The 27,682-nt window shown below is 39.2% G+C and overlaps 1 protein-coding gene across 1 annotated transcript in view; it reads left to right on the top strand.

Moving 5' to 3' along the window:
* The window catches only part of CCDC6 (coiled-coil domain containing 6), a 118,881-nt gene that overhangs the window by 56,481 nt on the left and 34,718 nt on the right, over positions 1-27,682 (top strand). The window contains exon 3 of the mRNA XM_032252550.1: positions 18,521-18,649. Within this exon, the coding sequence (XP_032108441.1) occupies positions 18,521-18,649 (129 nt within the window). The remainder of the gene's footprint in view (positions 1-18,520; positions 18,650-27,682) is intronic.

Genomic DNA, 27,682 nt, shown 5'->3' with positions numbered 1-27,682 from the left:
CTCCCTCATCTTCTCTGCCTATTTTCCTCTCTAGGGAAAAATGACTTTGATATAGCAGTTTGCTTGTAACATTTGCTGATGAGGTTGTAGCTTAAGTTCTATGGAGATTTGAAATACCAGGTAAGGGTGGCAGCAGTGATACTCAAGACTGTGGTTTTTTTATCTCATCTGAATGTTAGGTAAGCTATTTTGTACCCTGAGCATTTCCAAAAAATTGCTGATGAGCACAAGATGTTGGCATGAGATGTTGAATGTAGCATTTTTGGAAGTATGGGGATTAATGCCAAATGTGAAATTTTTCTCCTTTAATGTTGAATCTATAATAAGTACATAAACTTTTTGGCAGTCATAGGTGGGTCTTTTGCACTAAAATATGAAGATATAAAGTGAAACATCTTTAGGAAATAGAAAGGTATCCAAGAGAGTTAAAACTACTCACAATCAACCATGTTCAAATGAGTGAGTACTATATTACTGGACAGATATCAGACTGCTATTAAAACTCAACATTGATGACAAGTAGTATATAAAAGATGCCACACAAAACATATAGGAAGGTTTGATTTTTCTAATTCAGAGACTCATTCTCTCTCCTTCCCGTTTTTTCTGTCCCTTCAAAGCTTACTGGTAAAATACGAAGGTAAAATTTGCTTAGGGGAAATAGTTTGTGGGTATGAACTTAAAAATAAGTGAGATTATTGAGTTTTCATTACTTAAAAAAACTTGTTCAAAATAGTGAGCAGTTATAAAATTATCAGAACATTATTACCATTTTGTCTTTAGATATCTGTGAAACACCCCGTTATAACATCATCAATAACAATTTCATTGATTTGCTTGAACTATATATATTAGTGAGGTTGTAATAAGAAGGTATTTGAGGCTTTTAAAAAAATCTTCCTAAGTTATTTTCTTACCTCCCCACATAGATGATCCTGTAAGAGCATACTGGAAGCTCTGGTGTAGAAACTTTCATGTTAAGACCGTAACATGTTCCAGCCAACTTTTACCCCTGTCTTTCTATTTGTCTCATTTTTCTACCTAATTACTGAACAAAGATACTGTTAATCTTGCACAAAATTTGATTTATATGGTAGTTACTGAAATGTGAAGAATAGCGGTAACCAGGCAATTACTGTCTAGCAGAGATTTATGACACAATTTTTGCACTGAAAGTTTTTGTTTATCATTTGCATTGTGATTTGGAGAAAAATGGGTGGAGAAGGTTAGTTTGACCTTTGAGTATATCTTACCAGGGCAGCATTAAATGACTAATTTTACTTGGTGCTTCTCAAATCAAGGGGATGTAATTATGGCTGGCTTTTCCTTTTCCTAAGTGTATGTGTAATCAGGTGCCATAATTTTTGACACTGCAAGAAACATGTTTTTCTCTAAATTGACATGGCTATTTTTTGGCATCTTTAACCAAAGTACATTATAGGACCATCAAGACTTAGCCCAATCATGTTCCTTTTCTCAGCATATCTCCAGTATGAGTGATTGTATTGTCTGGAATTGGCCTCTCATTCACTTATGTAACCCACCTACCTTCCAAGAATATTGTTGTTCCTTAAAATAAGATACTGAAAAAGAATGAAAACATAAGAACATAATGCAACAGCAAAGGAAGTTATTTATGGTTGTATACTTGGGGTAAGAAGGGTTGAACTTAAAATTGCGGCTCTAAGCATCCTCTAAATAATGTTGTAACTTGTAGAAATGTAGTGATTGTTTTTTCCTAATTCTTACATCTAAAAAAGTAGTTCTTGGTCAGGAGAAAACAAAATCAGGCCAAAATCATGGAAAAATTTTTCAGTGGATGATGAACCTTTTTAAAGGGATTGAATAGTATATAAAACTGAACAAAATAAACTGTTTTTGCCAAAAGTGGTATACAGTGTGTAGCCCTAGTCTTCTGTGGGTATGTCTTACGTTTTGCCTTCAGCCCAAAGTAAGGGCCTATTGTGGAGGTGTGATTCTGTGAAAACATTGTTTGGGGATCTCTAGATGGGTCGCAGCTTGTTGGTGATTCAGCTTGTAGAATCTGGACAGATGGATGGTTAGCATGTCCCTGAGACAATCTGTCATGCATCCCAGCTTGGTTTTTAGGCTTAGTGTTGTGGTAAAATTTACATAACATAAAATTTACCACTTTAGCTGTTTTTGAGTGTGCAATTCAGTGGCATTAAGCATTTTCACCTTGTTGTGCAGCCGTCACCAACATCTATCTTGAGAACTTTTTCAAACTGAAACTCTATGCCCATTAAACAATAATGCCCTATCCGCTTCCCCTGGTCTTTAGGGTTTTGAAAGGAGATGGATAACAGATAGTTTTAGGTTCGGGTCTCTGGCCATTTCTCAAGCTGTTGCCATTCTGAGGCATGATAGGAGATCTGTTGCTTTAGACACCAAGTATCCCAACATGTCTGTGTTTTGATAAGTGCCTAAGAACCTGCCCCCTGTTGTTGGCTGGTTGGAGGGGTATCATAGCTGCAGCAGGGGAAGGGCCGTTCAGCCTACGATTCTCATCCCTCGGACTCCCAATATGTATTTCCTTAATGGGTTCAACCAGTCTTTTGTTAAATGCCCACTTTTTCTGCCACGCAGCATGGAAATACTGTTTTCCATCTGGAAGATTTTTGGAGTAATTGATACCAATAGACTTTTCCAACTATGTAATTATTTTAATATGGCTTTCTAGGATGTTTGCTTCTGGATAGGACCTTGCTATGAAAAGACTGCTAAGAGAAACCATACAACAGGTATCACCCACAGACAAATGGATGCATTGACCTGTTCACTATGAAAGTGTTCAGCATTTTTCACCCAAAGGCCACTGAAAGGACTGAGAAGGCTGTGTGCAGATCAGTTTTTGTTTTGTCACAGTGCTTTGGCTATTATTTCTGATAGTGATTGGATAATGCTTTTATGTGCATTTCAAAGGGATTCTTTGATCCTGAGAACAAAATGAGACTTACTATAGAAGAGACGTGTCTCTTCCTGTCTGCTATGGCCACTTTGGGTACCCAATAGCTTTAAAAATGGAATCAAGTTTACTTAAGTATACATAAGAGGAAATCCCTTTGCTCTTTAAAAGAGCCAGTTTGGGAGATGACTTAAACACCTCCATATTTGTTAATCCTTACCAATAGGAAAGCAAACACACACAAAAGGGAGCATGCAGCTCTTCTCCCTTGGTTTTGTGTCTATCCAGTACAGAAAACACCTGACTGAGAAGTCTACATCTTTCTGAGCCCAGGCCATGGGATTAACTACCTAATTGGTGAGAAATTGTTCCAAAAAGAGCACTATTACTTTTGGTAAGTTTAGCATGAACCTGCATTAGAGCTAAATTCTACTCTTTAATGCCTCGAAGAGAGGTTGTGCTTTAATCATTATTTGTAATTAAAACTTTTCTTTAAGAAGCAGTTGTGAGCAAACTTGTCAGAATTTTATATACAGGCTGGGCATTGTGGCTCATGCCTGTAATCTCAGCACTTTGGGAGGCCGAGGCAGGTGGATCACTTTGAGGCCAGGAGTTTGAGACCAGCCTGGCCAACCTGGCAAAACCCCATCTTTACTAAAAATACAAAAAATTAGCTGGGTGTGGTGGTGCATGCCTGTAATCCCAGCTACTTGGTAGGCTGAGGCAGGAGAATTGCTTGAACCCAGGAGACAGATGTTGCAGTGAGCTGAGATCACACCACTGCACTCCAACCTGAGGGATAGAGTGAGACTCTATCTCAAAAAATGAATTTGATATACAGTAAGTCTTCACTTAACCTTGCTGATATGTTCTTACAAACTTTGTCTTTAAATGAAATGATGTATAATGAATCTTATTTGTTTATTTTTGAGACGGAGTCTCGCTCTGTCTGGAGTGCAATGGTGCCCACATCTCAGTTCATTTTCCGAGTAGCTGGGATTACAGGCACCTGCCACCATGCCCAGCTAATTTTTGTATTTTTAGTAGAGACAGGGTTTCACCATGTTGGCCAGGCTGGTCTTAAACTCCTGACCTCAAATGATCCGCATGCCTTGGCATCCCAAAGTGCTGGGATTATAGGCATGAACCACTGTGCCCGGCCAGTGAATCTCATTTTACCAGAGACTAATTGATACAAACGAGTTAAGTTCCTACTGCATATTTCTGGTCACAAAAACATCACCAAACTTCTAAATAAAGACCTCAAACACTTCTAATATTAAACACTGAAATAAATTGAATTACGTATACATTTTTAAATATTGATTAAGAACAAGTAAGATAATGTCTTAACCAATTATTCCAGTTTAGGGTCGCAGGTGGCCAGAGTCTGCCTTGGCAGTTCTGGGGTGCTTAGGTTACAAGGTGGGAATCCACCCTGGACAGGATGCATTCTATTCCAGGGCACATGCGCACACCCACCAGCTCAAACTGGAACCATTTAAACAATGCCAGTTAACAGGATGTGCATATCGTTGGGATGTGGAAGGACGCTGGAATACCTGGAGAAAACCTACGCAGACATGGGAAGAATACGGGAAATCCACACAGACAGTGGCCCCAGGGGGGAAGCAACTCCACCCCGCATCCCCCATCAACGTTATAGTAAAATGACATGATTTGAGGACCTGCTTTAGAACATGTACATTAGGGAAAAACAAGTCTAAAAGGCCATTCTTCAGAATGTCATAGCAGTAATTATACTTGGGTGCTGAAATACAGGTTATGTTATTTTCTTTGTGCCCTATTCCTTCTAATTCAACAGCAACATGATACTTTTGTAACTAGCAAACACCTTCTTTCTTGAAAAGGAAGTATCAAAATTCTGATGCCTGTTTTCTCCTCACCTTAACACCTCCTTCTGTGTCTTTGACTTAGAGAGCTCAGAGTCCTGCTATGCTAGTTATGTCTCTTTGTCATGGGCAGCAGTGCACCAAAGCTCCCTGCCAAGTCAGGCTCATTTGCAAGTGACAGGAGATTCTGGCCTGCCCACATCATTAAGAACTAGTATAATCAGAATGCTCTAATGATTAGCTTAACTGTCTTGTCAGTCTTAGTATGATTCACTCCACTGGTCCTCTATTGTAAAACTTTTTTTTTTGTTTTTAAATTTCTAATTCCCCTGGCAGGCTCTTAACCACCAATCATAAATGCCTACTGGAAGACTTATCAATTATCTCAGATGCTGAGATTGATAATGGTTTTAGCAGTTGGAGGCCCAAAGCATCAACTTGACTTCCTGCTCTTTGGGAGCACACTCAGCATGTTATGAATTGTCCACACTTTTCTCAACAAAGACCACCACCAAAAGTTAATAAACTGTTTTTTAAATCATAGATTAGGTCTGGGATAAGAAGAATACTGCATGTTACATATATATTAATCTTTTCAATCTAATCCAGCTTGCAAATTTCAGACCTTAAAATAATCAATAGATTTGTAGTATGGTACTTTCGATTCATATTTGAAATAGGATCTGATTCTCAGAAAATAATGCTGCTCTAACTATAATAAAAATTATTCTAGCCATATTCTAGTAGGGGAACACATTGATAACTGGAAATACTTAAGAAAAGTTTTCTGGATCTCTTATTAAGGCAGTATGGCTGGTTTTTATTATTAGTGACGTGGTTCCTGAGGTTAAAACGTTTCCTGGAAGTAAAGTAGTTGGAGTTTTTTTTAGCATCTATGGAAAGATGATAAATAGAAGACAGGAAGGAAGTTGTGGGCAAAACTACTGCTGAAACTACCTCTACCAAAGGATTTATAGCTGAGCAGTTCAGAATGATATCATGCAACAGAATTATTCTATCTCATTTACACAGAAATAAAACTGGGAAGAATAATTTCAGTAAGTCTCCAGATCTGCCTGTTCATCTAGACAAAGGGCTTAGAACTTCATTTGCCTTCTTTCTCTGGTCCTGTCAATTCTGGAGAAGTGGTTTCTCCTTCCAATACCATCTTACTGGATTCTTTTTTCTAGAGCATATGCTTACATAACCTTAGAGTCTCTTTCTGAGTAGCATGACATTTCTATAGGCAAAGGAAGTGAATATAGACTCCCAGTTCTCTTCTTTTTCAGCACGTACACTAAAATCTGAAGCATCCTCTTCGCCCTTGGTCCCCTTTGAGTTTCCCAAGCTACTAAGATGGCAATGAAATTATTTTGTTTATGCAGGTAGCAAAATCACATGTCAAGCTGATAAATAATATATGAAACTCCATATAGTTAATTTTAAAGGCACAAAGGATAAGATGCCATCATTGCATCCATTCAGATGAAACCTTGGTTCTATGTTAGGGAAGAGATCTGAATGAAGTATGTCCTTTATAGTTAGATGGTTAGATCTGTGGCCCTCTTGGCTTGGAGTTTTTCAGTGCCCTTAATAATGATCAGAGAACTTTGCTATCACAACATAAGCTATCAAAACAGTTGGAACAGAGCTTTTGCTTGTTGTTGTCATTCCAAATTATCTGAATCTCAGCTTTGTCTGTCTTACATTTACAGTGCATCTACAAAGAGCTACTGGGTTATTTTTAATGGATTTTAAAAGCTGAGCCACCAGTGGCCAAATTACAAGCCAGAATTCTGTTAGTAGCATCCCAAAAATCTCTCATTACAATGTAATTTGTTATGAGAAGATAATATAATAAACCAGAAGTAGTTCTTCTGTCTTGAAGTTGCTGAGTTTCTTTTAAAGTGTGTGTGCATGTGTGTACATACTAAGGTTATGGCTAGATGTGATGTGCTAACACAGATTCTTAAAAAAAAAAAAAAAAAAAAAAAAAACTGTAAGGGCAAAAATAAGGGCTCAAAAACTTCCCATCCTGACTTTTTTGACATAAAATGTGAGAAAAAGCACATAGAAGGAAAAATAAAGGTAAAAGAAAAGAAAAAATAATAATTAAGTGAAGCTAGAGTTAAATTTGCTTTATTTACCAAAGTAGGTTGGAAAAACATTGTTATTTCTAGTGGAAAGGTGAATCTTGTCTATTAAAGGATACTTGGCCCCACTGTAGATGGACTTTAGCTATCACTAGAAACACTTTTAAAATGGCTTTAAAACTTTGTAGTTTTAGGCTGAAGCACAGTGTCTCACGCCTGTAATTCCAGCACTTTTTGGGAGGCCGAGGCAGGTGGGTCATGAGGTCAGATGATTGAGACCATCCTGGCTAACACAGTGAAACCCCATCTCTACTAAAAATACAAAAAATTAGCTGGACGTGGTGGCGGGCACCTTTAGTCCCAGCTGCTCGGGAGGCTGAGACAGGAGAATCACTTGAACCCGGGAGGCAGAGGTTGCAATGAGCCGAGATCATGCCACTGCACTCCAGCCTGGGCAACAGAGTGAGACTCCATCTCAAACAACAACAACAAAAGCAACAACAACAACAAAAACAAAACAAAAAAAAAACTTTGTAGTTCTGAACATTAGTGTTTTGCATTTTATTTTAATTTGCATTTATTTTAATTTTCAATAATGCTTCAGCCTAGAATGAATTCTTTGGACTAAGCACTCTTTCTTCTTCAGAAGAAAATGCCAGTTTTTACAAAATGGATTTTTCAATATACCAGAGCCTAAAGGATTTTTTTTTTTTTTTTGAGACAGAGTCTCTGTGTGTTGCCCAAGCTGACATGAACTTGGCTTACTGCAGCCTCTGTCTCTTGGGCTCAAGTGGTTCTCATGCCTCAGCCTCCTGAGTAGCTGAGCTAATTTTTGTATGTTTTTTTTTTTCAGTAGAGACAGGGTTTCGCCATGTTGGCCAGGCTGGTCTTGGACTCCTGACTGCAAGTAATCTGGTCGCCTCAGCCTCCTAAAGTGCTGGATTATCGGCATGAGCCACAGTGCCCTACAAGGACTTTAAAAAATCTTTTCCGTGGAGACTTTTTTTTTTTTTTAAATATTCCTCCTAATCAGATTTTTTAAAGGTCTTAATGCTTTTAATGTCATCATGCTCCTGGAAATCCAAGAAACTCAAACTTAGCCCTTTCGGTATTGCAAGTAGATAGGAAGTCTGATATTATCCTGAAGCCATCTGCTCAGAAGTAAGGGCCTGATTCTGGTCCTTGGTGTTGCTAACAAGGAACCAAAATAAAAAATAATTAATTTCTGGAAGAATCTAGTTATTTTTTCTCTTTATAAAATTTATATTTTGGCTTTTCCTGTAGAAAATAGCAGGTTAGGTAACTCAGACAAACCTCACTGAAGATAAACAAAAACTGAACAAAATCTTTGTCAAAGAATTAACATGATGGTGAAGAACCGTTGGGCAGAGATCTGAAGGAGGGCGAGAATTAAGCACCCAAGGCTGCTTTTTTTCAGAGAGCACTTGGAATTTATTCAGAAATACCTGAGATTTGTGCTGTTGGTCTTTGTGTGGAGCTGGAGCTGCAGAAGTCAGTTGATTGTTTCTGCTCCAAAGTTGGAGACTGTGATCAATCAACCCTACCTCAAGCTGGAATTATAAAGGGTTGCATCCTTAGGCTGAGTGAGCTAGTTCTACATCAGCTGGGTAAATCAGAGACATAGGCTTGGATTTTGGATTAAGGTAGACACATACGAAGAAGATGGAATGTTCTGGAGCAAGTTACTATCATCCTAGGCTACAAGCTTCTCCTGCAGATAAATTTTAAAATACAATATTCAGCCCACAGTTAAAGATCCACGCACATGAAGATAGGAGATTCCATGAATGTAAATGAGCAGAAATAACAGAACAGAAATGGACTTCACAGCTACTTCAGATATTGGAATTACTGGGCACATACTATAAAGCAGCCATGCTTACTATGCTCAGAGAAGTAAAAGCCAAGCTTGAAATTTTTGGCAGGAAACTGGAAACATTACACTTTGCTTGCACACATTCAAATGTTAAATGAAAAACTAATGAATAACTATATGGCAATACATTTGAAATTTAGGTGATATGGACAAATTGTTAGAAAAACATAACTTTCTACAGCTGACTGAGGAAGAAAAAGAAAACTGTCTTCTGTCCAGTAAATAAATTGAATTAGAGTTCAACAGCCATCATAAACAATGAATTCCAGGTCCAAATTGTTTCGTTGAGAGTTGTACCAAACATTCAAGGATGAAGTAATTTGTCTTCTATAAATTCTAAAGGGGAAAAAATGGGTTCCCGATTTCTTAATGGTAACATAACCTTTAATGCTTAAACTTATGTGTAGTTCGGAAAAGGCAAATTATAGTGCAGTCTCAATCATGAGCAAAAATCCTAAACAAAATATAAGTAAATGAAGCCAGCAATATATTAAGAGGACAATGCACCATGATCATGTTGTTTTTACAAGAAATGCAAGTTTAGTTTACCAGTAGGAAATCAGCAAGTGTAATTTGCCACATTCACAGAATAAAAAGAAAAAAATCATTATCATGTTAATAGATGGAGAATAAGGATTTGATAAAGTGTAACAATTCATAATAAACATCTTAGTGAACCAAGAAAGGACCTTAAACCCGACTTTAAAAAAAGTATTTACATAGGCCAGATGCGGTGGCTTACACCTGTAATCCCAGCACTTTGGGAGGCCGAGATGGGTGGATCATTTGGGGTCAGGAGTTCAAGACCAGCCTGACCAGCATGATAAAATCCCATTTCTACTAAATACCAAAAAAAATTAGCCAGGCATGGTGGTGCACACCTGTAATCCCAGCTACTTGGGAGGCCGAGGCAGGAGAACCACTTGAACGTGGGAGGCAGAGGTTTTAGTGAGCTGAGATAGTACTACTGCACTCCAGCCTGGGCAGCAGAGTGAGACTCCATCTCACAAATAAATGTGTTTACAAAAAGCCTGTCCAAACCATTGTGTTTGATTGTGAAAAGTTAACTTTCCCTTTAAAATTTAAGAACAAGACAAGGATGCCTAACGCATTTACCTATATTGATTTTTGTTGTGGATTTCTAGCAAGTTCAGAAAGGAGGAACTAATTGCCACTTATTGTGTACGTGGAAAAATTTTAAATCTTAAGAATCTACAGTTAAGTAATTAGAATTCAGTTTTCTCACTTGAAAAATTGTTGTTTCTGTGTACCAGGAATAAGCAGTTAAGTGTGAAAATATGAAAGCATCAAAAGCCAAGAGAAGGGATTAAGTGCCACAGAAAAATATAGAACACTGTAAGAGGCATAGGGACAGTTGAAAATTTAAGTGAGTTCAAGTCATCAAAGTAATATTTAAGCAAAATCTGAGAGAAGCAGCAGCTAACCAAATAGATTTTTGTGGAAAGAGTATGGTTGGCAGAAGGAACAAGGAAATGCTAAGGCCTTGAAGTAAGGTTGTGCCTGCCATGTTGGAGAAGCAGCAGAGAGACTGGTGTGGTTAGGTTGACATTGTGGGGAGAGAAGAGTGATGGATCAAATTGGGGAGGTAATGGGTCTGGAGGCTTGATATGATAGAGGCTTGGGAGCCACTGTCAGCACTTTGGCTTTCATTCTGCATGGGAGCCACCACAAGGTTGAACAAAGTAGCAAAATGATCCTATATGACTCTTAAAATGATTGCTTTGGTTGCTATGTCAAAAAGAGATTATGGCGTGGGGGCCGAGGTGGGAGCAATGAGACATATTAGAAGGATATTCTGTAATACTTGCCAAGAGATGGAGTGGATTATTCAGGGGGCAGCAGTGAAGATGGTGAACATTGGATTCTGGGCACATTTTGAAGAAATAGCCTCATAGGATTTGTGGATGGATTAGAAGGGGTGTAGAAAAAAGAGGATCAAGACTTATGGGTGTGGTTCTCAATGACTGGAAGAATAGTTACCACCGTTTAAGATGGAAAAGGCAGCAAGTGGAATATGTTTGGAGTAGGAAGGTCAGAAGTTCAATTGCAATGTCTGGGCTTCCAAATGGAGAGAGCAGACAGGCAGTTGGACAGAGGTTCTGACTCTCAACAGAGAAGTCTGGGCTAGAGATATAAATTTGGGAGTGTTTTCCTTAGAAGTCGTTTATTGCCATGGAAATTCTGTCACTCGGGAGGTGTGCCCAGAGTAGAGGACCAGAGATATATCGTAAGGAAAACACAAGGATGAGCCCCAGAATGAGAGAAGAGATATGCAGCATATGTAATGGCAAAAAACTGCAAATCAGTAAGAAAACAAACAACCCAAAGGAAAAACAGCGAATGATTTAAACAGACTCTTCATATAAGTACATGGCCAAAAAGCCAGTAAACAAATGGAAAAAGTACACAACCTCATTATAGTCAGGAAAGATGAATTAAACCACAACAAGATACTACTAATAAATTATTATGCATTGCAGGTAGAAATGGAAATCATTATACACATTTGAAAACAATTTCGTAGTACCTAATTAGGTTGGAAATATTTATTCTCTCTGACCCAGCGGTTTCACTCCTGGGTATATATCATATTACATGCACGTGTATACCAGATATGTAGAAGAATGTTCTTTGTGCCATTGATCATGATCAAAAACTAGAAATGACCCAAATGCCTGTCATCAGTTGAGAGGATAGACTGTGGTATAAATAGCTGGATACTGTGAGGCAATGAAAATACAAACCACAATTAGTAACAAGTTCATTTAGCAGAAGAAGCTGGCTGGATATGAAAGATTGCAAAACTAATGTTTGGAAATAAATTGATACATAGGTTATTTAAAAAAAAAAACAACTTAGGAAAAATATTAGGAAGTAAATACCATAAAGATTAGAATATTGATTATGTCTAGGAGTTGGAGAGGGGCTATGAACAGGAAGAGAAACAGGGGCTTTGGGGCAGACCAAGATATATGGGTGATGTCATAGATCTTGATTAATCTACCCCCTCAACTGTTGTTTTGCTTATCCTGAGGCTTAATCTAGGGCAAACAGTCCACCTGAAGTAAGGATGTTATCATTTATTAAATCAATATTTGCATTCACAATGTATTTTCTATGTTTTGGAGTAGGATCAAGGAAATCCTAGTCACTGCCCTTTTTTGAGCTTCCAATCCTGTAAAGGGTGATTGAGAATGTACCCAGGTGTTCTAGGATGGCAGCACACATCAGAGATGAGGGCAAAGGCTTTGAAGCCAGAGGCCTCAGTTTGAACCCTGGATTTACCCTTTATCTGTGAAATTTCAGGCAGATCACCTAACCTCTTTAAGCTATGGTTTCATTCTTTCTAAAATACAGAAAACAGTATCTACTGTAGAGTTACAGAGATTCAACCATCAAGTGCATTAGTGTATATAAAGTGCTTGAGGTATAATAACCACCCTGAAGCATTAGCTGCCTTTCAAAGTAGATGATGGAAAAGATAGAGGAAACCATCATGAAATAGACATTAAAATGCACCTGGACATTAATGTGCTTCTCATACCTTCAAGGAGAGTGAGTGCTGAGGTCTGTGGGAAAGTCTTGTGCACTATCCCCCAGTCTCGGTAAGTTGAGGGGAGGGATTTAGATCCTGTAGGCAGAGGCACAGCATGAGTGGGACATGTGGGCAGAGTGAGTGGCATAGTTTCTGTAAGAGTGATCCAGCATGACCAGCAGGTGTTGTGATCTAGAAGCCCTTGGACCAGTATGGTCAACGAAAGTGTTTGGCCGGCATGATGGGATTTTTATTAAGAGTCTGAAAAAGGACATGAGCTTTTTCTTTAACTGTAGTAGCCACCACTCCCTGGCTTAGACCCATCTATCCTTTGTTTGCTGCATGCATGAACCCTGAAGACATTTATGCTTGTAAACCTTAGACTGTCACATCAACTGAATATGAAAATAGCATGAGGAAGACGTGAGAAGCTTGCATAGCGATTGAATCATGGAAGGACTTGAATGTTACGCCAGTGAGTTTGGACTTAGTCCACAGATAGTAGGCAGCCATTAAAGGGTTTTGAGCAGGACATTGAAGTAATAGGACTTGTGCTAGGATGATCTATAGTGGACCTGGGGAGATCCAGTAGGAGGTTTTGGCAATAGTCCAAAGGAAAAGGAATAAAAGGCCTGAACCAGACTGGGGCCATGAGCACAGAAAGGAGAGGATGTGTGTGTGTGACAGCTGTTACGGAGGCTGACTTCATGGGCCTTAGTAACTCATGAGATGTGAGGCATTGACCCAGAATACTGGAACCAGTAACAGAAGGGGAGGAGGTGGGAATAAGTGTGGGCCCAAGAGGCCCTTAGCGATGAAGTACCAAGTTTGAGGTGGGAGTCTGAATTTATGCTCAGTAGAACAGCTGACAAGTAGATTCTTGAAAGACTCTTTATGTTCTGAGAGAGATTTTTGAGCTTTTTTCCAAAGCTCATATTAATAACATGATTATTTTGACAGTAATGACTTAATTATTTTTCAAAAAGCAATTACTTTTTTCCAAAGCTCATATTAATAACATTGTGATTGTTTTAATCATATAATGACTTAATGTAGTTATTGTCTAGGGTGGCCTTTACTTGGTTCAATGCAGGTAGCTCCATTCCTTGGTAATTGTCAATAAACCAAGGATGTTAGTTGTGGTACTGTGCGTCATAGAGATTAGCTGACCAGTGAAAACAAAGCTGGGGCATCTTAGGTTTATTTATTTATTTTTTTGAGATGGAGTCTCACTCTTGTCGCCCAGGCTGGAGTGCAGTGGCACGATCTTGGCTCACTGCAACCTCAGCCTCCTGGGTTCAAGCGATTCTCCTGCCTCAGCCTCCCAAAGTGCTGGGATTACAGGTGTGAGCCACTGTGCCCAGCCTGGTTTATTCTTAAGTTGTCTTGAAAAAGCTGGGTCCTAGGGGTAGTGGTCCAAGGCAAGGACTGACTTGACAACAAGCCCAGACCTGCATATTGACACTTCGCACAACCTAGGATCCAGCAAACCTGCTGCTTCATGTTGGGTGGGAAGGTACTCTAAGCATTCAGCCTGCGTGTGTACCTATGGAACCTATTGGAGGAGGTTCTCCCAGGTAAATGATTTTCAATGCCTCTACCTGCTAGAGAGAATTTACCGAGAATAAAAAGTCATTTGGTGCAGAGTTCTTGCATCTATTATGTAAAAGGCCTGGTTCATTGAAGTGATTCCAGAAATCCTTTGTAAATTATAAGCACATCAATTATTGCTAATTGGATGATGCTTAAGGGCTAGCCTGCTTAAGATCAAATTAATGCTACACTGTATATTTCATTGGGCTGGAAGTTTGCTTTGAGACTACATATGTAATCAGTGGATGTTATAAGAAAATGCTCATTTTAGTACTTAGAATTTTAAAATTATACTGATTTATAATTGAGTATATAGTTGCAGTATTGCTTATGCCCTTTTCGGTTATGTTAATATATTTTTCTTGTTGGATCCCAAGGAACAAACTTTATATAACCCTAATTCTGTTGAAAATGTGACCTGCTGAGGGGTTATATCTGATTCCACAGGGATATTTATAGCACAAATAGAGTTGTAAAACTGTTCCATAATCTTTGAGATTGACTTTATAAAAAACGTATTTGTAGAAAATTCTGATTTTTGAACAAAGCCTTTTAATCTGCCTAGACATATAGCTTTATATATAAGGCAGACACATGAGTTTCATTTCAAAATATTAATAAATATACTTGACTATTAGATGGAATGATTTTGTTATAGTTTAGGATCTCTGACCTTATTGGAAGATTTAAAATTGTTCATGTAAGAGTATGTTAAGACCTATGATTAGTAATTTAAAGTCATGCTTAGAAATGTTTGCCTATATTGAAGATGGGCATCCGAGATGAAACTGAAAGCTAGTCTTGAGTCAGCCTTGCACCAGGCTTCCCAGGGTTTTTATGTCTGTGGTACCATAAGCTATAGCTTTAAAACAGGCAGGTTGATTCAGGGTGTTGGTTCAAACCCTATTGGAGCCGCGTTGCTTGAATTTACATGGTATCTGTTCAAAAGAGAATATCTGAATTTTTCTCAGACAAACTATGAGAGGCAAATTATGTAGTTATTAGCTCTTCAAGGTCCTATGCACACATTTGCCTCCTACCTCTTGTTCATCTTTACCTTTGTCTCATGATTTTAGGGAACTGAGGAACTTCTGTGTTTCCCTCAAGGAAGCCTTTTTTTTTTTTTTTTTTGACAAGATCACAGTCTGTCACCCAGGCTGGACTGTAGTGGTGCGATCACGCTCACTGCAGCCTTGACCTTCTGAGCTCCGGCGGTCCTCTCACCTCAGTCTCCTGAGTAGCTGGGACTACAGGTGCACACACCACCATGACTGGCTAATCTATTTTTTGTAGAGACAGAGTCTCACTGTGTTGTCCAGGCTGGTCTCAAACTCTGGGGTTCAAGTAATCCTCCTCCTTCGGCCTCCAAAAGTGCTGGGATTACAGGCATGAGCCACTGTGCCTGGCTGTGTTTCTCTTTTTAATTGGCAGTTTCTTTGTTCCAAGGAAGAATGATATTTTCTGTTTCTAGTCTTTGTTCAGGAACTCCATGCTCTGCTTCTGTTGCATGTCACCTGAGAGGTGGCAGAACAAAGCAGGCAGCAGAACTGTTTGTTTCAGTACTGTCTTTGGGGGATGATTAAAAACTGTGACTCTTTAGCAAACAGAGTTAGATTTCAGAATGGCTTGATACTTTCCAAATGGGTTAGTGTAACCCAGTGACCTTGCTTGAGTTCTGGTAATGACAGCTTTACCATCAAATTTTCCTTAGGGTATAGCTCTTGAGTGGAAAAAGCCTCCTAAAATTGAGAGCTCTGATAGGCTTTATTACTAGTTCAATCTGTAGTCTTATAGGAAGAACCTAATCAGCTGCTTATAGTGTTAGACCATCTGTCTAAATATGGATATTTTCCTGCAAGCCAATGAGAGCCTTACCTTTCCTCAGATTAACATTCCATGACAAATGCTGCTTGGTGGACAAGAGATTTTTTTTATTATTAGATTACATCCTTTATTGCTTTAGTTTACCTCAAAGCAGAGGCATGATGCTGAGAAAAATTAAAAAAGGTTTCTTTCAAATAAAAATGGCAGCAATTGAAAACATTGGAGGAAAACATAGCTACTCTATTAGAAAAGCTATGCAAATAGTTCAAAGGTTTTACTACTTAAGATTATCATCTCTCAATAACTAGTAGATACTGGTGAAGCTTAGTGTTCATAACTGTTTTTAGGGCAAGGATGATATTTTAACTGTAGATCTTGCCTACCACTTCCATAGTACCTGCAGATAGAAGACAGCACAACACGCTTACTGAATGAAAGCCTCAGGCGCAGACGTGCATGTTTTGCTATATATTTTCCTCCTAAGCGATGCCTGTTCCATTGGGTTCATTTTGTCGAAAGTCCTGGGAACTCTTCTTGTTCTCTATTCATTTATCTTAGTTCTGTTTTTTATCTTTTTTTTTTTGCCCTTCTGATTGTATCATCTTAGTTCTTCTTTTAATTGCTGCTTGATCTTGCAGAACCTGAGTTTTGAAGAGCTAGCTAAATATAGACTTGTCACTGTAAATACCTCCTTACACCAGCTTTTCTCATGGGTCCCTGCAAGGTTGACTAGCTGTTTTTTTGGCCTTGAACATCAAAAACAGTTGGAAGGGAAAACAGCATCTATTTAGTCAACATTTCCAGTGTTGGAAGACAGATTTAATGTTCTTTTTTTTTGTTTGTTTTTTCTTTTTTGAGGCAGAGTCTCGCTCTGTTGCCCAGGCTGGAGTGCAGTGCTGTGATCTCGGCTCACTGCAACCTCTGCCTTCCTGCAGCCTCTGCCTCCTGGGTTCAAGGGATTCTCCTGCCCCAGTCTCCTGAGTTGCTGGGACTACAGGTGCATGCCACCACACCCTGCTTTTTTTTTTTTTTTTTTTTTTTTATTACAGGATTAGTAGAGAGAGGGTTTCACCATGTTGGCCAGGCTGGTCTTGAACTCCTGGTCTCATGTGATCCACCTGCCTCAACCTCCCACAGTGCTGGGATTACAGGCATTAGCCACTGTACCTGGCCAAAAAAAAACAAAAAAATTTTTTTTAACTGAGTATATGTTTCCAGGGCAGTGTACACCGTCAAATGTGGAGAGTGTTGCGTGTAACCATTTTGAGTTGATCGGGCCTGCCTCAGCTCTCAGTTGTCCACTATACCCTAAGGAGGGTTTACAAAGAGACATTGAATCCCCTGGGCAAGCATATGTGGCTGATTTTTTCCTGTGTTTAATCATTTGACTTTCCAGGTGCTCAGGGTGTGGTAGGTACTAAAGTGAAGCAATTTGAAGGCGACCTCCCTTGGCTTTGCTCAGTGATACACTGGGAGACAACGCTGGTTTGGGGTAACAGGGGGGTCTGGGTCCCAAGCTCTGCCACTTTCCAGCTGTATCGCTTCAGTCCAATAATGTAATTTGTCACATATAAAATGAAAATGACCATGCCTGTCTCAGTGCATGTGAAGAACCTGGTATATAGTGTCTGCCAAAATAGATGGATTGAACATAAAATTAGGGAGCAGTGTCCTATCCAGCCAAAAAATAAAACTTTGATGTGTTTCATTGTTTTTTGTAACTTTTACTTTGTTCCCTTAATTCTGAAACATCAGGCCAACTCCTGCTGTGGGTCAACTAAACCCCTCAATTGAGAGTGTTATAAAAATAATACATGATTATTAATGAGAACCTCCCCCACACCCTGTGGGTCGGTTGGATTTCTTTTATTTTCCTTTGGTTTTGTAGGTTGGAGTTTGGTTTGTTTGTGTTTTTAAATTTTCTCTTGCAATGATGCCATAGCGTTATCTTTTAATTGCATAAATGAGATTTTTTTTTTTTTTGAGACAGAGTTTCACTCTTATTGTCCAAGCCAGGGTACAATGGCACAATCTCAGCTCACTGCAACCTCCACCTCTTGGGTTCAAGCAATTCTCCTATCTCAGCCTCCTGAGTAGTTGGGACTATAGATGCCTACCACCATTCCCAGCTGATTTTCATATTTTTAGTAGAGACAGGGTTTTACTGTATTGGCCAGGCTGGTCTTGAACTCCTGACTTCAAGTGCTCACCTGCTTCGGCCTCCCAAAGTGCTGGGATTACAGATGTGAGCCACCGTGCCTGGCCAATATTTTTCCTCTTGGTTTTTAGGGAAGATATAGGAAGTGTGGTATAGCCTCTGTATCAAAAAAATAATTACCATTCTGATTTTTGTGAAGGCGTGCTTATTTGTACACTAAGAAATAGCATTCTGAATAATTTACCTAATTTGTGAGTCCGACATCTCAGTCTACATACATGATGCAAATCTGAATAAACTGCAATTCATTTAATAAAAATCGGTATGAAATTTCTATTTTTAAAAAATTTATCTGTATGCCTATAATATAAAACCTAAAAGGTTGCAAAAAGTATATTGCGTAACACAAATTTCATCCTATCCCCTATGACTTTTGGTTTTAAGTTAGAGGAACCAGTTAGGCACAGATTACTAGGTGTACACTTGCATATTTGAGTCAAAATGGATAATATAACTTACGTGGTATAGCCCCTTACTTCGTTTGGTCACCTTTTGGAGCCAGTGTTTTTACGGCGTTTGAGTTGCTTGATTTCCACATCTGTGTGTTTTTCATTTTCCAGTTGCAGCATGAGAAAGCCGAACTAGAACAGCATCTTGAACAAGAACAGGAATTTCAGGTCAACAAACTGATGAAGAAAATTAAAAAACTGGAGAATGACACCATTTCTAAGCAACTTACATTAGAACAGGTAAGCACCTATAGCTCTTCCTATACATTATATTTTCTCATCATCAGCTTGTTCTTTTAAGCTTTAAGATGCCTTGAGGAATTTAAATGAAAAGTATTTTTCAGCCTGCTCTTCCCAAAGTGGAGAATTCATTTCTGAGGTAAGTATTGACAGGTTTACATAGTTCCTATCATTCTCTCACACATTTTCTCTTTTTAAGCCACAGTTAATAAAGTTTCAGGAGATAAGTTGTGATGTAGTGATTTATAGCAGGAAATGTCAGGTTCCTTTTTGCAAAAGCAAAGGGAGAAGAATGTTTTTAACCACACAATAGTTTCTGTGAAAGTTCCTAAGACGGTGTTGCTATGGAACTAAAATTGGTCTTTCAAAGCTCTTCAGAATAAACAGTTAACATTTTCTTCTGTTGATTATTAGCAACCTTACCTGAGCCTTCTCTTCTCCCAGTCGACTCGTTGGTACAGATATGGAGTCATAGACTTGGTAACTCACCTTGGGTTAGCCACGCACTGGTTATATGACGTTACGTTAACTTCATTCATTTCTCTGGGCTCAAGTTCTCCATTTGTAAATAGAGCAAGACAGACTAAAACCAGAAATGGCAAACTCAACAAGGTACAAAGGTGGGAAGTAGTAATAGCACACGATCCCTTTGTCCTCTGCCCTCAGCAATGTTGGGACATTGGCCTTGGGAGCCCAGGCTTGGTTTGTATACCCATTTATTGCACAGAACTCTGGGCAGCTATTGCCACTCCATTCAGGGTGTGTCAGACTATATTATCGCTTGCCTTGGTGTTCCTCAATGCCTTTTCCAATGCTAGTGTCCTGAAATTTTAGTTACCCTAAGTTATAAGAGGCTGACACTAGTGTGCTGCTGAGTTTCCATGTAAAATGCAGTAGATTAAGATCTTCCAGCTGTTTGTATTTTAGATCCTGATTGCCCTGATTAGGCTAAGCCTCATTAAAGTTGTCTGATTTATCTCACATGCAGGATTCTCCCTGTGCACCTTACTCCATGTTAACTCATTCCATCAATCACTCTCAGGACTGCTCTAGTTTGAATATTCTACCTAAGAATGACACAGCGATGGTGCTGCAAGGTTTGAAGGGAAGTTAGGGTTTGTCTTAAGACTGACTTTAGTTATTTCTGTTATTCTTGTATTTACCTGTAGCGAAGCAGGGAATGGTACTAGGTTTACCATTTTGTTCAGAGCTTCACCTGTTTAATTCCCAGGATAGTCAGTAGCTCCAGTTCTGTTCAAGTTAAGCTTTGAAGATTTGTGTTTAAGTCCCTGACATACCAAGTATTTACTTGTTAACCAAGAGTTAACCAAGTGACCACATGAAGTTCTCATAGAAGTTGGTATTAGAAGAGCTTTGCCTGGCCATGCCTTTCACAATGGTGATTGTCAATATTTTAAATATTATAGCTTCTCTCAGGTATTTGTTCACAGACTCCTAAAAAGGAGACTTTGAAACTAGGGCTGTGACCCAGAGGATTTAGCTATGGCCACAAGGGGGAGGTGGTGGCTTAGTGTCAGAAAGAAGGGCGGCCTCATCCTACAGTCCCTGGGAGGAAAGTCCTCCCTTTCTGTCTTAAGACCTTTTGCAGACTTTAGTAACTGAACCCATTTAAAATGAAGTCTGAAGCATACATTCTCTATACCAGTTTAATAACTTAGTGGCCTTTTAGACTTATTTCAATTCTTGATGGTAAAGAAATAGATTTCCACAATAAATATGTGTATTACAAAGCACATTCTAGAAGGAAGCCTTAGATCCAGCATATGAAGACCGTGTTTTAGTTAAAGTAGAAAAATTTAACATTGTCATAAAAATTTCCCCCACTCTGCTTTGGGTATGACCAGGATAATTAAAATGTGTTTTGTTTGACTATGAATAATTTTAGTCAGTGTTTAGGGGGAATATTTGTTTTTTCCCTCTAATAGAAATAAGTCTCTTAGTTTCCGTGGAAATGATCTTACCAGCCCTTGAGGCTATCTCTTGGAATTATCATCTGTATTGTACAATATGACATAGTATATGTTATAGTCTATATTACAAAGGATATCCAGCACTCTATATTAATGTCAGAAGAACAAAGGCATGCACTACACTATGCATTGTAATGATTTACATGTAGTTTATTACTTTGCTTTTCTGACAGTCGGTGCTTTTAAACTGTAAGCCACTTGAAGGCAGTTATCACGTATGCTCCCACATCTCCCACTGCTTTGTCAGATCAGTGCTAAGTGTAGGTTTGGGCATGTGAATGGTGAGTGGTCCTCTGTATTTTAGAAGGCAACACAGACTAGTGTTCAGGGCCTGGGCACTGACTCCAAAGCAACCAGGTGTGAACCTGTTCCCTCTACTTAATAATCCTTTCATTGGTTCACTTCCTTTTTAAACAGCTCTAGTGAGATGTAATTTACATATCCTACAGTTCACTCATTTAAAATATACAACCCAGTGGTTTATAGTATGTTCAGAGTTGTACAACCATCACCACAGTCAATTTTAGGACATTGTCATGAACTCAGAATGAAACTCCATATCATTCACCTGTCACCTCTGATCCCATATTCCCTCTAAGCAACTACTGTTCTACTTTCTGTCTATATATTTACCTATTCCGGACATTTCATGTAAATAGAGTCATATAGTATGTTGTCTTTTGTGATTGGCTTCTTTCATTCAGCATAATGTTTTCATCTCCGTCGTGTCTGTACTTCTTCCCTTTTTCCGGCTAAATAATCATCTGTTGCATGGATGTACCACACCCATCAATTATCCATTTATCATTTCATGGACATTTAGCTTGTTTCCATCTTTTAGCTATTATGAAGAACGCTACTATGAACATTCACGTACAGTTTTTTTGTGTGGACATATGTTTTCATTTTTCTGAGTCATAGGCCTAGGAGTGAAATTGCTGGGTCACATAGTAACTCGCCTGTAACTCTCCTTTTTTTTTTTTTGAGATGGAGTCTCACCCTATCACCCATGCTGGAGTACAGTGGCACAATCTGGGCTCACTGCAACCTCAGCCTCCTGCGTTCAAGTTATTCTCCTGCCCCAGTCTCCCGAGTAGCTGGAATTACAGCCACACACCACCATGCCTGGCTAATTTTTTGTATCTTTAGTAGAGACGGCATTTCACCATGTTGGCCAGGCTGGCCTCGAACTCCTGACCTTGTGATCAGCCCACCTCAGCCTCCCAAAGTGCTGGGATTACAGGCATGAGCCACTGCGCCCAGCGGGTAACTCTCCTTAAAATTGCACAACATGTAATTTTAAAATAATTCTTACTTTGTGTGTAGTGGGTTGAACTTGCAGAAAGGATATTGGAAGGCATTCTGCCAGGGATTTGAATTGGTCACGACGTGTTTGTTTTGACAGTATAGCTTGGGTTATCATGGTTTCTGAGTAGGCTCCTTCCTGTTCTCTGTAAAGCAGAACTTAACTGGGCTGAGCTTCTTTCTATGTAGGCCCCAGTTAACTCACATGTCAGCAGGGCCTCACTGTAAGTTTACCTCACTGAAAATCAGTCCTTTGGCATGGATACTCTAAGTAGTCAGATATCATTCATTCGTTTCTTAGGCCTTAAATCTGGAATCCTTTTATTCTTCAAACAGGGAATGTTAACAGCTAGCTCATTAAGGTCTCTGGGCTATAAATAGTTCTGTTGGTGTTTTGCAGTATTACAATTCTCAGAATTTTAGAGCCAGAAGTCCATGTTGTGGGGAAGACTACCTTTGTCCCCAGATGCTAGTAGGGACATGAGACTGGGAAAATCAAATAAATCCAGGGGTAGGAGCATTAGCCCTGCTCTTAGAATTTGAGACAAGCCTCTTATTCTGTTTCCTTTCTGTCCAGAGTTTGCTGCAGAGTTGGGCTTGGTAGGAATCGCTGCTCAGTGATAGATCAGTTTGGCCTGTGAGTGGCCCAACTTGCTCATGCTCCCTTCTCAGAAATGGAAACCCAGAGAGAGATCGGGAGGGTTTCTCAAGTCACCCAGCTAATGAGTGGCAAATGTGGTCCCCCTGGTTCTCATCCTAGTGATCTTTTAGACCCTGGAAAGACTTTAGCCGTTGCAAAAGTAAAGACAATGTCATCTATTATGTTTCAAAGAACTCTGCTGCTTTCCTGTTGAAACAGCCTGCATTAGCTCTTAATCATTTATCTTAGTTACCTTTTTGGCATTTATTTAGCATTTTAAATGCTTGATGCCAAAAGTCAATTTATAAGCAGATGTAAAAAAGCATATTCACAATAATGTAAAATTGTGTGGTCTTTGTAGCACACATTATTAGTCTAATAAATCAGATTAATCAACCTGCCTTTAATGCTGTTGGGGCTTTTTAAACAAACACTGGTAGCCAGTGCCTATAAACCCTGACATGAAGATTTTAGTTCAAACTCAGTCACTATACATCTCTTATTCACTATTCACATTTTCTTAGATGATGGTAAGAACATTTGGAACTTGGAATTTTCTGTACATGTCAAGAAATCTTATTCTAAATAATATGTTCTGCCAATTAGGGAAAAATTTCCTTGTCTACTATTAAGAGGCACACGTTAGTTTATATATTAAGTGAAGTTTAGCTCATCAGACATGAGGGCCTTCTGTGTACTCTGCTCTGAAAATGATTTAATGGGAAGAAGACAACAGTGGCATACGGTACGTGGGTTAGACACTCCATGGTTATTAAGTAGTGCTGTAGAAAAATAGGGGACTATATCAGTGGAGGGCTAGTCATATAATTCAGCTAACACTTACATGGTGTGACAGGATTGCCTACCATGTGTCAGGCCCCTTATTTTTTCCTTCCTGTAATTGGTCCTGTGTCTTTTTTTTCAGTTATTCCTGTAAATTAGGAACATATTTCCTTATCTGAGGTGGCTTCCTTCTCCCATAGCCCTAAAACCCCCAAATGTAAAGGTTGGATTTAATTTAGGATTGGTATGATAATTTTAGTTTGTTAGTATCCATTTACAATGACATCTTAGCCCATGTAGCCCAGGGAAACTTCCCTGGGTTCAAATCTCCCTTTTATCTGTAATAAATGGTGTAGCCTCATGCATGCAATTTGACCTCTTTTGTGAAGCAGGTGTAATTCTTATTTGTATGTTTTTGGGGAGGATTAATTGTCCTTCCTGCCTATCCTCACACTCCATGTGTACTGAAGTTCTTTCTGATGCAGGATTATCCAAATGTGGACTGCACAGCAAGAAATACATTTGTGTGGTAACCTAGTACACTGATGATGTATAATTGTATGTATCACTGTGATGAGTTTCATAAAACAGTACTTATATGCTTTGCACTGGTTTTCTATTTAATTGTATTTCATTTTTATTAAAATGTAGGTCACAAAAGACTAAACTAATTTCACAGTGCAGTAATGGGTATTGACCTGCAGTTTGAAAGAAGTGCTCTGCCTTGCCGAATGCTTTGCTGCCTCCAGATCTTCATGGATCTGTTTCCTCTGCCTGGAACACTTTCTCCCTCCTCTGTCCTATCCCTGCTCAAGCCTTACTAGCGTCCCTCCTCCAGTCAGTTAGGTGTCTGTGCTATGAGGTATTTCTATGATTTTCAGACCCACTCTTATAACATTCAGTACTCTAATTGTTTCTTTCTTACAGGTTCCCTATAAGATGACGGAAAGCTGAGACAAGGTTAACCTTAACACTGTATCCCTGGTGACTCTAATCTGTTAGCTCTCCAAAAATTGTAGCTGCTGCCATTTATACCGAAAAGTGTCATCTAATTCCGATGGTACTTTGCCCTACCTATTTGCCAGGAAAATAAGTGTATATTTTTTAAGCCTAAAATGTCTCACTATCTTCCTTAAACTGGTTATCTGTCTCTTGAGTTATGGACATATTTATGCTCATGTATCATTTGTGGTCTGGTCCCTTTAACTTTCTTTTTTGCCCATGCTGCTATTGATGCCCTTGTATGGCATGCATCCTGCATTAATCCAATATACCTGTATTATATGGCCTGCTGTGTGTCACAAACTCTTCTAAGAAAGATGACAGGAGGTCCCTGGCCTTTGAGGATCCTGGTCCAGGGATACCAGTTCTGAGGGATGTAATGGGTAGAGTAATGTGGTGGAGGAGAGTAGTGGTGCTCTCACCATAGCACAGCAGCCCCCTAGCCAGTAGAGAATGCCTGCAGCTGCTCTGAGATTGATGCAGAAGAAAAGACACACCCTGGCTAAGTGGGTCTATGTTCAGCCATGTTGCAGGGAAGCAGAGGTGGGAGAAGAGGCAGAAATGAAAAGAGAAAATAGGTAGCAAAAAGTGTTTGCAGGTACTACATAAAGGTGCGAAGAACAGAAAAAGAGCTGTGAAGATGTGAAGTAGACTCCCCCCACTCTACTTCAGGGTCATGGAGTAAGAGGAGGTTTTGGTATTTGCTGTGTGACATACTTGAGGACTTAAGCTTATCTTTCCAGTGAATGCCAGATGGAAGGAAGCCACATAGCTCCACCAGGGCTTGTGCAAGCCTCAGTGCTAACTGTGCTCAGTGGTTACCTTCAGCAACTAGGTGGCATTGGGTGACTTAAAGGGGCTTGTTGCCCCAGCTTCCAGGGGCAGCACAGGGAATGACCCTTACTCAGCTCAGTGCCCCTCACCATCTACAGCTACAGCAAATCACAGAGGCCAGGGTTTAGAATGATGAATTTGAATCCTCAGGACAAAATTTTATTTTTCTTCATTGTCTTAATGAAGCAGGGAAATACTTAGAATATTTTAAGGTCTATCAGGAAGGAAAGAAAACTTTCACATTTCCAGTTTTTAGAATAGTGGCCCTTAAGTTATTAAAAACAGTTAACAGTAGTGCTAAGGATATAAGATGGCCTTTCTGCCTTGCTGGTCTAAAAGGTAATTCATTTCAAAAATATGCCCAAACTGATACCATAGCCAGTCCCCATACAATTCTGATGCTACTAGTAGCTACAACAACTAACTCTAGTGAATTATACCGATAATCTGTGTGTCTTTGTGATTTATGAGTGAACTGCATGGCCAGTGGCCCATGTTCAGGTTTGCATCCTTGGGTGATTTGGTTTTATTAACTGTTGTAGAACATGGTTGTATTAGTCCTTTTTCACACTGCTGATAAAGACACCCAAGACTGGGCAATTTACAAAAGAAAGAGATTTAGTTGGACTAGTTCTACGTGGCTGGGGAAGCCTCACAATCATGGCAGAAGGCAAGGAGGAGCAAGTTATGTCTTAGTCTTACATGGATGGCAGAGGCAAAGAGAGAATGAGAAAGATGTAAAAGCAGAAACCCCTGATAAAACCATCAGATCTCATGAGACTTATTCACTACCACAAGAATAATATCGGGGAAACTGCTTCTATGATTCAATTATCTCCCATCTAGTCCCTCCCACAACATGTGGGAATTATGAGAGTACAAGTCAAGATGAGATTTGGGTGGGGACACAGCCAAACCATATCAATTCAATGGTGTTTCTTTCTTTCTTTTTTTTTTTTAATCAAGATGAGGTTTCACCATGATGGCCAGGCTGGTCTTGAACTCCTGACCTCAGGTGATCCACCCACCTTGGCCTCCCAAAGTGCTAGGATTACAGGTGTGAGCCACCACGCCCGGCCTCAATGGTGTTTCTTAAATTCACAGGTAGTAGGAACATACTGGGTCTTGTTTAGAATTCCATTCATGTTAAAAGCTGCCCTTGCAGATTCTGACAGTGAGAGGAATCCATTGAAATTGTGCTGAGTAGAGCACCTACTGATTTTTGTGTGCCATTTTAAAAACACAAAGAAAAACCATGTTCCTTGAGGATTCACTTACATTAAAGAAATGAAATTTAGTGACTACCATGCATACTTTGTAGTTTAGTTATAAATATGAATTTCAAATTATGGAAGTCTTGGAATCTTTTTTAAATCAAACATTTGCATTGTAAAAGTAATCCATTGTTCTTTCAAGACAGTTTGGAAAACAAGTACAAAAAGAAGTACAAAAATGAAAAAACATGACCTAGATTGCAATTCCCCTAGAAAAACAGCTATTGATGTTTTTTCTTCATCTTCTCCTCCTCTTCCTTTTTTCTCTTTCTCTTTTTTTTAAGTGGATTTATAATTGACTACCCTGCTTTTTAAAAAATAAAACATCATAACTTACGTCTGCACATTTAGATAAGCTGTATTGGAAACATAATCATATTAAGCCCTGAAATCGGCTTGGTGGGAATTTGATTATAGCAAATCTACGGTGATGTTTCAGTTGCCTGAGAAGCTTGGGTACATTTATCTCATCTACTGCTTTTCCAAGAGAGGTGGGGAAGAAACCTCAGATAATAACTGAAAAATAAGTGGGATTTTGTGTCTTTGATGTGAGAAAACTAGAGTCAATACACCATACTCAAAAGAAGCTTCAGGAGGCTCTCTGTTCAGTTGATTTGTTTTGGAATCCATTTGTTGGGATGTGATGAAGCCAACTAAGGGATGCCAACTCCAGACCTGTGAAAGTAGACTCTGAACTCTGTCAAGGGACGCAGATAAGTCTCTCTATAGGATATGAAAAAGGAAAAATATTCCCCAGAATTCCTTTCTTAGACTTAACTTCAGTTAAATAGAAAACTCACTGTGTTTCGTCTTGTAAGACTTTATTTCGAAGCATCAGGTGCCACATGTAGGTCAATTTGCACAGGTGATGTTACATGATAGGAGGGGAATCTCAATGTATTTCCTGTGTAAAAGGAAAGGCAGCTCGTCATGATCCAATGATGTACATTTTCAGGTCACACCCTGGGGACAAAGACCTTGCATGTTAAATTGAAGGGCACTGGTGTGCTGCAGTAGAGCAGTCAAACCCAGAGATACTGTACTGAGACTTCCCAGTTGTAATTGTGAAATGCACAGGTCTGTTTCTTTATGATCAAAACAAGAATTCGGTTGATGATTTAGAAAGGTGTTCTCCCTAGCTGAACGCACGGCAAATGAATGAATGGCTAAGTAAACTCATCCTCCCTATGTAAGGAAGTGGGAT

This window comes from Sapajus apella, unplaced genomic scaffold, assembly GCF_009761245.1.
Source record: "Sapajus apella isolate SASKATOON/1434 unplaced genomic scaffold, GSC_monkey_1.0 scaffold78, whole genome shotgun sequence".
Lineage (NCBI taxonomy): Eukaryota > Metazoa > Chordata > Mammalia > Primates > Cebidae > Sapajus > Sapajus apella.
The sequence above is the reverse complement of the archived record's forward strand: the minus strand, read 5'-3'. Positions and strand labels throughout refer to the sequence as shown.